At 51.3% G+C, this 12602-nt stretch overlaps 4 protein-coding genes across 4 annotated transcripts; 1 reads left to right on the top strand and 3 right to left on the bottom strand.

Moving 5' to 3' along the window:
• Positions 1 to 2075: 2075 nt before the first annotated feature.
• On the bottom strand, positions 2076 to 3006 carry HO173_013361 (uncharacterized protein; the record flags this gene model as incomplete). Its single annotated transcript, XM_037315181.1, has 2 exons — positions 2076 to 2314; positions 2367 to 3006. 2 exons carry the CDS (start codon positions 3004 to 3006, stop codon positions 2076 to 2078), a joined length of 879 nt encoding a protein of 292 aa, XP_037157937.1.
• A 1337-nt stretch (positions 3007 to 4343) lies between these two features.
• Positions 4344 to 5477, bottom strand: HO173_013360 (uncharacterized protein; the record flags this gene model as incomplete). Its single annotated transcript, XM_037315180.1, has 3 exons — positions 4344 to 5121; positions 5181 to 5415; positions 5468 to 5477. 3 exons carry the CDS (start codon positions 5475 to 5477, stop codon positions 4344 to 4346), a joined length of 1023 nt encoding a protein of 340 aa, XP_037157936.1.
• Positions 5478 to 5922: 445 nt separating this feature from the next.
• HO173_013359 (uncharacterized protein) lies at positions 5923 to 9338 on the bottom strand (the record flags this gene model as incomplete). Its single annotated transcript, XM_037315179.1, has 5 exons — positions 5923 to 7098; positions 7151 to 8153; positions 8248 to 8544; positions 8597 to 9048; positions 9123 to 9338. 5 exons carry the CDS (start codon positions 9336 to 9338, stop codon positions 5923 to 5925), a joined length of 3144 nt encoding a protein of 1047 aa, XP_037157935.1.
• A 1877-nt stretch (positions 9339 to 11215) lies between these two features.
• On the top strand, positions 11216 to 12030 carry HO173_013358 (uncharacterized protein; the record flags this gene model as incomplete). Its single annotated transcript, XM_037315178.1, has 2 exons — positions 11216 to 11461; positions 11539 to 12030. The coding sequence occupies 2 exons, from the start codon at positions 11216 to 11218 to the stop codon at positions 12028 to 12030; spliced, it is 738 nt and encodes a 245-aa protein (XP_037157934.1).
• Positions 12031 to 12602: the final 572 nt, after the last annotated feature.

Here is a 12602-nt window from a genome sequence, read left to right as displayed (position 1 = left end):
TAGGTAGCTTGTGTTATCCTCTATCGTCTTCTTCAATATCGTCGAGGTCCTCTCAAGGCCTTGGTGGTCATTGGGGACATCATAAGGAACCTGGATGCCGCATCTATCCTTTGAGCGATGAAGCTCTCCGCTTGCATCTCTGTTCACGCTCTCGATATAGCCCCTGGAGACTGGGAAACGTTGGCTATAGATTCTCAAGACTGACGAGAGGAGCCTACCACGTGCACGGGTGACCCCATCCGATATATACTCTGCTTCATCTTTGGTCGAGAGAGTCAGTGACTCTAAGCCGCAGCAGATTAGTGAGCTTTTTCAAACTGGGCACCCATGGCATACGAAACTATGTCGAAGCTGGGGGATACGGCTGGGAAGAACTCTTAGAGACCGAAATTGAATTCGAGGAGCCAAAGCGCAGAAAGTCCAAATCCCAGATGGCCGAATCTGACTTGGTGGTGCCACAGTAAGGTTCCTGCTGAATGTGTGATACGAGGTCCGTGGAACGTATCGAATGCTCCAAGACAGAGCGAGCGGCCCAGGCAACTTCAGGGCTCTCCCCTTCTGGACCCCCTCTTTGGCCTCCAGGTTCGCGAAAACCATGGACCTGATCCGATCTCTCGGACGCGGTTGGACCCTCAACATGGTCTTCAAGACTCTGCCTTTCATTACTATAGGCCTACTTGGAGGACCATTGGGTTGGCCTCCAGGTCTCGAGCTAGCTGCTACATGGTTTGAGTCAGCGGTGCTGTGCCTACAAATGAGGCACCTGTCCGTCTCTTCCAATACTGGCAGTTGCACTGAATTCTGCTCCCTATGATGTGGCTTTCACACATGTTACTTTAAATGCAAACCGCTGCCCAACGTTGTCTGACGGCTGTTCTCGTTCAAGCATGTTTCTATTGGACGTGTGTCGGGTCTCGTATGTTCTCCTTTGCTGACCTGTGCTTTTGGCCTATGCTCGTTATTGCTGGCATAGATGCTCGCTTGATGGCTTGGTATTAACACAAAAGGTTTGAGTGAAGGGGTAATTGGGTGCTGTGTCAAGAAATGGAAGCTCTAGCTCGAGAACATGGACTCGCCCATCAGTAATCGGACACAGTCAATCTACAGCCTCATGGGTCAGTGGTGACCGACATCTTTTCGGAATCACTTGCAGAAATTAGGCGCAGCAGGCTTGCCGTTCCTGCATCCTGGGTCAGTGAATTTTGTGCTGCGACGACAGTCGCTTCCGACTTTCTGTTAACACGCCCACCGCCGTGAACCTCGACAGCCGATGATAATCCTCACAGCATCTCCGGCCAAGCCTCCGTTTACGCCGAGTTCAAAATTTGGATCATCTTGTTCAACCAATCGTGGTCCCACTAGTCGCTTCGCTCATCGGTTAGCGCGACTTGCGTATGCAAGTCTCAAGGAGAGGCAGATCATTTGCTGCAATAATCCGGTGCATGTGCATGTCCTGCCTGTCCTGCCTGTCCTGCCAGCACGACCGTGCAATCGGTGAGCTGCAGATTCTTTGCACTGCGCGATGGAAACCCAACATAATCATTGGTTTCTACGGTCCTGGCAGCAACGAGCCGACCCTCTCGCTAACAAGGTTCTTATCCACCTACCAGGTTTGGGAATCAACCACCGAGGTACAGTGTGATGGATGATATGCGCCCGTCAGATTCGGCTCCGTTGCGCTTAGAAAGATAACGGCATGGCAACTGCACGTTGGTTGGCTTTACTTGCGTTGACTTGATCACTACATTATTCATTGGACAAATGAACTAACTATGCACTGGTTTCGTTCTGTGTGTCCCCGGAATGGCAGTATATTGAGGAGCTTGACTGGACAATGTTTTAATGGGAGACTGCAGCCTACCGTGACAATAACATCTATTTTCAAGAGGTTCATAGGCTCGTGAGTGAGTGCGAAACTCCCCAGTGCCAGCGCTACAGAAGGGTCTGTGCGACCCGTGATGCGAGGGGTATGACCAACGCCAATAACTCCGTGCTGAAATGACTGAAATGTATTCAGAACCTTCCCCGCAGCAGCATAACAGTGATGGTATGCCCTCGCGTCCATACTCATGCATCTACAAGATGATGCAACAGGAAGGATAGCGCATTCTTGGCCCATCAATGTTGTATCCCTCCTCTAAGTCGAGGTCCAGCAAAGAATCCGGTGCGAAAGTTACTTTGCGGCTGTAGGCGATGTCGCCTTCCGCGTCAACAGCAAGTTTGGAAGGCTCTTTGGGTCGTGCAGAGACTTGGAATGAGGACCCGGGATCTCGGAAATGTACCTCGGGACGAAGGTCGATGTCCTCCATGGTAGCTACAAGACTCGTCAGTAACGAGTAACAACACAACAAATTTGGAGGGCTCACTGTTTGCCTTCTTGACCTTGTCGTTGATGAATCGCGCTTCCATATCATTCTCCGGGTTGTGGAAGCTGGCAGCTTCCCTGCCAATGCATAAGTCGTCAAACTGACCTCCCATGGCTTCGACCTTGTCAAGGTCTACAGCTGCGGTCGCGTTTTTCTTCGATCCGTTGCCTTCTGTGGAAGACTCGGAAGATTCCGAATGGACAGAGTTTGACCCGTACACTGCTCTGTCGGAGTCTATGGGCGACTCCGTGCACTTCCGGTCAGGTTCGTCCAACATCTCCGACGGCGACGATGTGGGGTCTGTCTCTTCTTCGGGAAAACAGGAAGACGTATGCACGTTGCTTGAAATGCCAGTCTGCTTCGACTCGCTCGACACCGTTGTTGCTGTTGTCGAAGATCTCACTTTACGATCCTCGGCCACCATTTCTTTTTTCCCTTCCTCCGTGGTCCATTCCTCCGTTGTAGTCTTGGCTCCAGTAGGGACTGCGTCAATGTTGGGACGTGTCGTCCAATGAGCATTGCTGGGCCCCATCGCTTGGTTTTCTGGTGTAGTGTCTTCTAACATCTTCTGCGTTTCGCGACTTGTGGTCCCTCTACGTAATTCTGCTTTGGGTGTTGAGAGCTCTGGTAAGCCGACCATGCCAGTGGCAATCAGATGTGGGGAGTTTTGTGGAATGGCGGTATCTTATTTCGCTGAGGGGCTTGCTCGCTTGTTCGTAGAGGGGAAACTTGAAGTGACGCGGTTTGTGGTTTGTGGAAAGACTCCTTGGGTCACTTGCAGCAATGTAGGCAAATGGTATCAAGTCGGAAAGAGTCTTGTAAGTGCGTTCTGGGGCAAGGAGGTTTGAGGCCGAGCAACAACGAGCTGCGGATCTGAAGAGCGATGCAAGAGACGGGAGAAAGGGTGGAGGAGGGAGATTGTGAAGCAGAAGGAGAACAGGAAAGGCGAATTCATGTGCACCAAGCGCAGAAAATGCAGGCAGGGAAGCTCCAACGATCTGACCGCCTCAAGGATGAACGACTCTTTCCCGGTGGAAACTTTTGTTAACCCTCGAAGACCCGGGCTAACGCTTTGAGTTGACCTCACTTGTAGCATTCGAGAGGTACAAGCCCCGCCTGCCGTGGGGTCCTTTGGATATGGAGGGTTGGGACGGACACCCATTGGCTCATTATCCTGGCATCTGCAGCAACCACGGCCAAAGGCTTGGCCAAATCGTGAACACTTTTCATCTCATGTTCTCGTTGGGGAGAACGAACGACAATGGGGTCGAAGTGAATCATGTGCTCGGTAGAGGTGAATTGATGCCCAACGAAAAGGAATGGAGCTTGAAGGGTCAGAAAGGTGCTGGCCGACAGCATGCGGGCTGTCAGCCAACGGTAGCCAGCGGGGACTCGGCCAATGAGATTTCTGCAATGCATGCAATGCATGCGGCGCAGCGAAGCGGTGATGGAATCATGCGAGGACCCATGAGGGGAGGGCGCAAGCAAGATGGCTTTATACCTGAGTCGCCTTCTGGAAAGCCGGCAACGGTCATGCTCATCATCAGCTGCGGATTTCAAGCTGTTCCACCAATGGAGGAGCATAGCGGGCAGCAAGGATCAGGGAGCCTTTCGTTCGGAGTCTGCTCATGTACTCGAGGAGGAAGGGTGGCAAAATGCGCAGCCAATTCGTGACTCGTGCCCGGCATGAGTGGAATCCCTTGAAGCAGAATTCTTGATAGAGGCGACCAATGAAAGCAGAGCTTTTGAAACATCGGCATTACCTGATCAAGTCGAAGCCAGTCACACGAAGATGTGGCAGTAGCGAGGCTTGCGAGATCGGTCTCAACTACTAGATGTAATAATCTGAGACAAATCCGGTCATTGACCGCTCATGCATGCACTAGATCCATCGAACTACTGCCCTTGAACACTGCAGGAACTCCGATAGGACATGTAACAGAATATTGAATGTCCATACCGCCTGACAAAACCCGCTTACTTCATGCCTTTCCCTTTCGCCTCACCATGGCCCAACTCCCTAATGAAAATACCCACCATTCCCTCCCCAACACCTTCACGCCCGTCCTCAAACCCAGGACTGACAGCCACAGCCAAGAACTTCCCGTTCCCGCTAAAACTCAATGCACTCACACTAGTCGTATACCGCTGGTACTGCCTGATCCTCCTCTTGGCAACGCCATCCCAAAGCGCGACGAAGCCATCTCCACCGCCTGAAGCGAAGGTGCCATGCACAGGATGAAAAGCCAACGCATTGACAGGGTAGACCACATCTACCCCTTCAGGCGAGGGTTGACGATGGCACTTGAACGCATATTTCCGAGATTGAGAAGTGGTTGACGGGTCGAACCATTCAACAGCCACACGGCCTTCGATGCTGGAAGATGCGTACCCTTCGTCGTTGGGCATGCAAGCCACTGCTCTCGTCATGAACTTCAGAGAAGATTCGCGCCGCTGCCAAGGTTCGATGCCTGAGGCCGCAGATTCAGAGGCCAGATCCGCGAGTTGGTAGATGTGCAAGGCCCTGGAAGCCATTGCTACGACAAGCCTAGTGGATGTGAGGGAAAGAGAAAACGGCTTATTGGGTAGAGATATCTTGACGGGTGGATCAGAAGGTTTGGAGAGGTGGTGAACGTGTAATGTCGAGTCCCAAGAGCCTGAGACAAGGATATTGTGCTGTCGATCGTAGAGAACGGACTTGACGCCTGCGTCGTGGGAGGAGAGAACCGTTTGGGCACCTGTGGTGAGGTTGATACTGTAGTTCGCGTAAGCCGTAGATTCGTCTGGAAAAAAGCAACAGTATATATAGCCGACCATCTGACATCCCAATCCAACCCTGCGGTATATGCCTCCTCTTCATTTTCCCCAAAACACACATCTAGAACCGGCGCTCGATGCTCAAACTTATTGAGCAGCTGGCCGCCAGTACTCGAGGTGTCGTAAAGGTAGACATGCTTGTCCCAGGACGCTACGAGGAGCCGCAGGGAAGTGGGCGCGAATTGTATGGCGGAGATGGCGTCGGTTGGGGGGTTCGCGAGCTCGAATTGTGCTGTAAAGTGTCAGTATGGGTATCCAGAGCATAGCAGACATCTAACACTTACGTATAGACATTTCAATGAGGTGTCAGGGAAGTATTGATTTGTGTACAAAAGTGTGTCGAGGATAGGGAGCTAAAGTATGCGGGGAGGAATTTCTTCAGGTCGTCTTTCCTGCGCCAAGAGATTTGCTCTCCCAGCTCTACAATATACCCTACGTCTGGATTGTGTGGAGAAATCGGATACAAGGCAGTGATAATCGCAAGACTCAGTCTGTTATCATTCTGGAATACAACACTGTAGAGCTCACTGGGTGGGCACGAGTGCCGCCCTACCTGAGAGCGACATCACTGGCTTTCACTGCCACCAGTGGTACCAGCTTCTTTTCTATCCTTGCACTCCAGCCAGGTCGCTATTGCAAGCTCCTCCTCTGCAAAAAGGCCTTTCTTCGCTTTCTCTCGCTTTCTACACCTTCTTAATGCCTCCCCCTTTCTCAAGTCTCGTGCCTAGTTGCCTCGTCTTCACACGTCTCTCTTCCCCATCCATCTCTCCATCCAAACCTCGACCATTTTTCCCAAGAGCCCACTCTCAGTCACCTTTGGCGCGTTCCTGAGCGCTGGACTCGCTTTCTCAGCCTCACCAATCTCAAATACGACCTCCGAGTTCGCATTGTTTTCTGCAAAATTCTCAGCGAAGAAATCTACAAGCTTGATCGCTGGGTTGCGGTTTGGATCGGCTGCTTCGCTTGTTTTACCACCAGTGGAGGAGTGAGTATCAGCGGACAAGCTGCGAAGTCGGTCAAGCCAATCTTTGAACGTAATATTTTCGAACGCCGATAACTCCGTTGCGTGGAGGGCGGAGCAGAGGTCGGGCGTCCACGAGAAGGTATGGGGAGAGCGGAGGTTGTAGAATAGCTGCCCTTCCCTCTCACTGACTGCAGCTGCCGCTCCGCTCGTCTGTCCATCCCTCAACATAACGACCTCAAGCACAGCCTCCGCCAGCGTATCGACAGGCAACCACTGACATGGCGTGTCCATTTCCGGCAATACGCCCATGGTGACTGCGCTTCTGATAATCAACGGAAAGGCTTCGGTATCATTCCACACTCCTGCTTTCGTATCGCCAACAACCTGTCCAATCCTCAGAACCGTCGCCCTCGCACCATGGTTCTCAACGGCAGCTTGAACGATTTGCTCGCCGACGAGTTTTGAAGCCGCATACCCCGTCAGCGAGACCTGCTCTAGGGACTTGATTGGCGCTTCAGGAATACGTGTGGGACCAGGTGTGCCGAGTGCAACGGAGATGGAGCTGCAGAAGATGAGTCTTGCAGGCATGGGGAGGGTGCCGGAGAGAGACAATTGGATCAAGTTTTGCAAGCCGTGAAGAGAAGGAATGAAGGAGGCAAGGCCGAGTTGGAAGTTTACGGGCCAGGCGCAATGGATGATGTGGGTTGTTGATGACTTGAGAGTTGTGTAGTCCGCAGGGCTGAGGCCGAGGTGCGGATCGCTGAGATCGGAGGCGAGGATTCGAAGCTTGGGCGAGCTGAGAGGTGGAAGTCGTTTATCTTGAAAAGATTTCTGGAGTCGTGGGAGAGGATCGGCGCCACGGATCAGGCAGTAAATTTGTGAGATGCTCGGTTGATTGAGAAGGAGGGTGAGGATGTGTGCACCTACGCCGCCTGTTGCGCCGGTAAGGATCTGATCCGTGGTAAGCCTCTGATACTTAGCCTGGGGAAGTTCTACGACTTACAATAGTATGCGTTTTGCAAGTCTCGTTGGCGCCTGGTATATGTTTCTCGAACGCCGAGAACTTTGAGATAAGATCCTTCATCACAGCGATCGGCTTCTCCTTTACGACGCTCCGGGATGAGCGTACATCTTCGAGATGTTTGGCAAGATTTGCAATGTTGCCGTTCTCGAAAATGAGGTTCTGGCTCAGTTTCCTACCATTGCCGCCGAGGTACAGGTCGCGGAGAATAAATCCTCGCATCTGTATGGCTTGCAGACTGTTCATGCCCAGCGTGAAGAGGTCGTCTTTAGGATCGGAAAGTTGTGGGCCAAGAATTTGTTGACCCAAACTCAACAGGTGTGTTTCGAGCTCAGCGCCATCTATGATAATTGTACCCTCCTGACACACGTACGCCTCTTCTATCTCTTTTGCAAACACGTTGTACACCTGAGCGCGAATAATACTTCCTTTATCCGTCAAGGGAATGGACACGCCAGCAGGCATAGGCACTACCATGTCCACTCCTATTTGTGAAAACCCTTCAGCAACGCAATTCGCAGCATCAACAATAGGCCAGACAGTTTCGATAAAGTCTTTGTCCCCAAGGTCCTTAGCGGTTTGCGACCTGAAAACCAGCAGTCCAGGGATGACTCGTCCAATCCCGAACACCACAGCCTCCCTCACCAACTTATGTTGGCGGATGCTACCTTCAATAGGCAGCGGTAAAACCTTTTCACCGTTCATTAAAGTGACTCTGTCGTCTATTCTCCCCAAAAATTTCCAGGCGCCGGGAATGGTTTTGTGGGGGGTGAAGATGTCCCGAGAATGGAAAGAGTTGGGCGGATCATCTGAATTGCTTATGTTACGTCCAGGGTGGTTTTTGAGGAACACGAACTCAAATGTGTCTGCCGCGATAGGTTTGGGATAGATATCCTTCATCAGTGCTGGCGGCGGACGAAGGTAATTCCATGCTTTGTCGTCGGCGGGCCGACCTATGGAGGTGCCGAGAAACCCACATTCGGAACTGTGCTTTAGTGAGTTTTTCTTCTAGTGTTTGATGATCATGTGATAGCGCAAGGAGCAGGGATCCTCAGACTGAATGATACTGGTGGACTCACGATCCCATAAGAGTTGCGAGATTCACCCCTTTCTCCACCAATTGGTCACCCAAATCATCGGGACATTGGCTGCCTGTGAACACTACCTGATCAATTTGCTTTAGGGCGTCAATGCCACTCTTTTGCTCTGCAAGCAGCTTTAGGACATATGGGACTGCGCATAGAGTGCCCGGTCTTGCTTCTCGTATGGCTGCTGTCAGACCTTCGCATGTTAGGGGCAAATGCGGGTTCAGAAAGAAGACCGTTTTTCGCTGATACATTCTCGCTGGGCAGACGTATAGTGCAAAGCTGTGATATCTTTGAAACATACGTCAACCCAAGTCTAACGATTGAGGGATAAGGAACCCACAAGGGTAATGTCACGAAATCGCGATCTCCAGGTCCAATAGCATACGCCATTGTGTATCTCTCATGCACGACTTCAATCGGCTTTGGCAGACCCGTCGAGCCTGAAGAGTGCGAAATAGTAGCTGGTCGTCTTCTCTCCTCGGCCACGTCAATGTCTCTCTCAAAAGGAGGCGCGGGACCCTTAGGCGTGTCATAATCGTGGCGAGAGAGAATGGGTAGAGTCTGTAGGGACATTAAAGTCACTACTTCGATCATGACCGCTAAAAGCTTTGGTGATTCATGGTAGATTAGGCATTCACAATGCGTTTCCTGCATCAACTTGACGATCGCTGGCGCGGATAGTCTTGGAGATAAAGTTAGGACGGTGTAACCTGCTCGCGAAAGGCCAAAGAAGGAGACCACCCATTCTAGATTCGTGGGACCGAGGAGAGCTACTCTGCTCAAATCCGTTGGCTGGTGAGACCGATCAGTATTCTGCTATATAGGTACTGGCATTTGCGGGGTCAGTCTCCATCATTTTGACGCACCGTTTGTATATTCGCCTTTGCGTAATGCCAAGCAGCTGTATCAGTAAAATGGTCGAGGACTCTCCCTGTGAAGTATTCGTAGTCTGCAAAACCCGACTTCGGGAATGCCATCAGAGGTCTCTGGATAGGGTCTGCTGCTCGGTGCCGAAAGACCTCATGTAGAAGCTGGAATCTAGAGAGTTCAATCTCTGGATTCTCTGCATCATCGTTGGACATTTTGAACGACAGTGGTCAATTTCGTCGCTTTTACTGTGGCAGGAGTGGGTGCATATGGGATCTAGCAAACTGTTCAAAACAGCTTGTTCAAATTCAGAAAGAGATTTGTTAACCCTTGTTATGACTTTGTAGTGGGCTATTAGGGTGGTACGGAAGTGAAGCTGAGGAGACACGCGAATGCACGGTCGTCGGCTCTAAGCTAACTCCGCGTTGGTGTAAGGATTCCGATGCTTGTGCCCTTCACTGTAAGCATAATGGAAATGGTACTCCTGGACTGGTACGCCCAGACAGCATGCCATTGTTACTCGCGGGCCTGTTTGATCAGCGCCCCATCAGAATGTCGACCGGCGGCGCTGGTGGGGGTATGATCGAAACAGTATATCAACCTTGCAAATGCCACGAACAGCTACGTCAATAACAGTAACCGTAACGTTATACTACCCAACAATGCAAGTCCTTCTTCCTTACCCAAGAACCACGGTCCTTGGGTGATGCTAGCGCTCTTACCGTCCATCCATATCTCAGCCCAGATGGCATTCAGGGCTCTCGAGGTCGCGGTCAGCTGAGAAGGAGTTCCTGGAGCAGTGGATGCATGGGTAGAAAGCAGTTGCCCTAGAAGTCTAGATGCTATATCAACTCGTACTAGCTGTGTAGGGGGCCAAGGCATTTACAAAGAGGAAGGGCATTCTGGCTACTACGATATGTCGTCAATATGTGGTGAGCGATACGGATGCATGTGCGATTAAATTTCTGTCGTGCAGATCTCCAGAGTCCAGGGTCCAATTTTAGCGTATGCAAAATCCATTGCGCTGCTTGGTACTGGAGACTTTTCGCCCTCAATTTTGTACTCTAGCCTTCCAATCAATATAGCTGTTACTGTCAGAATAAGTCTTCTTTGATAACAATCAAGCTCTACTGAAGTCTTGGCAGGTTCCGTGGCCTCTTTATTCGTCATGCCCTTTCCCATTCATACTGCTATCTACAGGAAGGGTGTGATGAAACTTCGGCCCGGAAATAGAGTATAAAGTTCCGACCCACCACCATTCAAAAGAAGTCTAAGTACTGAGTCTATACCCGCTGCGCCGCGCTGCGCCGAGGTCTTTATAAGCTACATTGCCTGTGGTGGTGCCTGCACCAGTCAGTGCAGTGTTAGCTTGTACTCGGCGGCGTCTAGCTGCGTAGCTAACGATAATGCGCCTAACGCGCCGCAGGGCAGATTCATCGACAGCGGTCTACCTATGTAGCTCCAGCCGTTTATCCTACACATCTCACTGCAGTCCGCTGACACGTCATTTTCAGAGACGCGGCACAGACGTCGTGTCGCTGTCTGGAGCACTTGCACAGCTCGAAAAGGGCATTGGCTGGGAAAGTAACAATGTCTCATGGCTCTTATGTTCCCGGTCCAGAAGACAAGGCGTGCGAGCACTGAAGGTAGGTCGAGTTTACCATTTGGACTACCTGTTCGTGGCTTTCTCTCTTCGCCCTCTGAAACAAAGCTACCCGACGTCTAGAGGCGTGGATCAAGAAATTCACGTCATTTAAAAAAGATGTAGCATGGGGGCGGAGAAAACGAACAAATTGCGTTCACTAGATTGTTTCATTTCTTCGTTTGGTTTCCCAATGCGGCACAAGCGACAGGTATCTTGGGAGATCTTGAATTCTACAGTATTTTGGCGGGAGAAAGCTTGGTGAGACATGCAATAGAGGAGAAAGAGAAGAAAGGCACAGCAGTTGCCCATGCACATAAAAGAAGGCGAGTCCCTCTTCTTCTACATCCAATATCGGCAGACACAATTGTCCCCATTCTTCAACTCCCTTTGACCGCCTGAAACACACTTACAGCACTAGCCCCTCTGGGAACACTTGAGTACTCCGCCATGATGTTGATCAAGAGACTTCCGTCCCTAAACCTCATGGGGATTTGCCTTGCACGCCTAGCACTCGCCTACCCGTCAGCTGAGGGAAGCTCCGACTCTAACCTGCTCTTCAAGCGAGCGGGCACCACCGCACAATTAGGCGACTATACTGGCAGCACGAGCTCCTACCCCGACGGCTCCGGAACATATGTAGACTCGAAAGACCAAGGTACCTACGCCAGCGGAGTCAAATGCTGGACCGACATCGTAAGACCTCACCTCATCCCGTTCTCATTTTCTTTCAAAAAGCCATAAGGAAATATAGCAGCACTGACCCTGCATAGTTCTACGTCACCAACGAATACCAAGCCCAAGCCTGGACACCCATGAAAGAAAACACAATTGACTGCGCCCTCACCAGCACATGCGCCTCCAGCTCCCAGGACGCCGTCCAAAATTGCGGCTCCTGGAGCATCACCTGGGGCAACGAAATCGAAGTCGATATCATCGAAAAAATCGGCCTCGAACTCCAAGAAAATATCGACAATACCTGGCTCAAGAGCAAGTGCGTCACCGCTACTGTGCTTAATACTTGCACTTGGGATGATAAGTTGTGCCATGCCCTTTGGACTAGTAGTGTTGTGCAAGTTTTTGATGGCTACATTCGCAGGAGGTGTAGCGGGGGCCGGAGTGGGATCACGAGTCAGCCCGATTATACGGCGTGGAGTAAGGATTATAGCTGGACGCAGCCGAGTCCGCAGACGAGGCTAGGGTGTGGGGCGTTGTGTGATGAGACTACTTATCCGGAGCCGGTTCCCTCTGTAGGGTCGACATAGTCAGGATGTGGAATGGACGAGGCTGACGCGGAACTCGGTAAGTGGGTACGGGCATATAAGGCTTTGACTGATGATGGAAGGCTCTCGATTGGAGAAGTCTTTGTTGATTGTGAGGACGCTGTAATAGTACTTCTTTCTGTGCTAGATCTTGACAATTGAGGAATTGCGGACTGCGTTGAGGTATGACTCCAAGGAACTTAGCTTCTCTGCTTTCAACCTAGTCCTTAACGCACATGAAGGCGTGATCCTATGTATTTTTCAGCCCTCTTTGTCGAGGTGAAGTAATGACGAGGCGCTTGTTGGGAGGCTATGGGGGGGAAAGTGAGCGGAACAGAGGTCGTCGAACAAAGTACAACTTCGACTGACTTACACGCTTGCTCGTCTATCCACTTTGTCATTAGACGGACTAATGGCTCTCCAGCGCAAGGGCCGGCTTCTACGGACAGGGAATTGCCCTGCTATCGCCACCGCCGCCAGCTTTTTCCTCAGCGGAAGCGAGGTCGCAGCCTTGCGGGCAGTCGTTATCCAGTACCCTCGGCTCGCCTATAGACCGTCAGCCTCGAGAGCAGGTC

This window comes from Letharia columbiana (assembly GCF_014066305.1).
Source record: "Letharia columbiana isolate WasteWater2 chromosome Unknown xpSc0000116_s0, whole genome shotgun sequence".
Classification (NCBI taxonomy): Eukaryota; Fungi; Ascomycota; class Lecanoromycetes; order Lecanorales; family Parmeliaceae; genus Letharia; species Letharia columbiana.
This window is presented reverse-complemented; position numbering and strand designations above follow the sequence as displayed.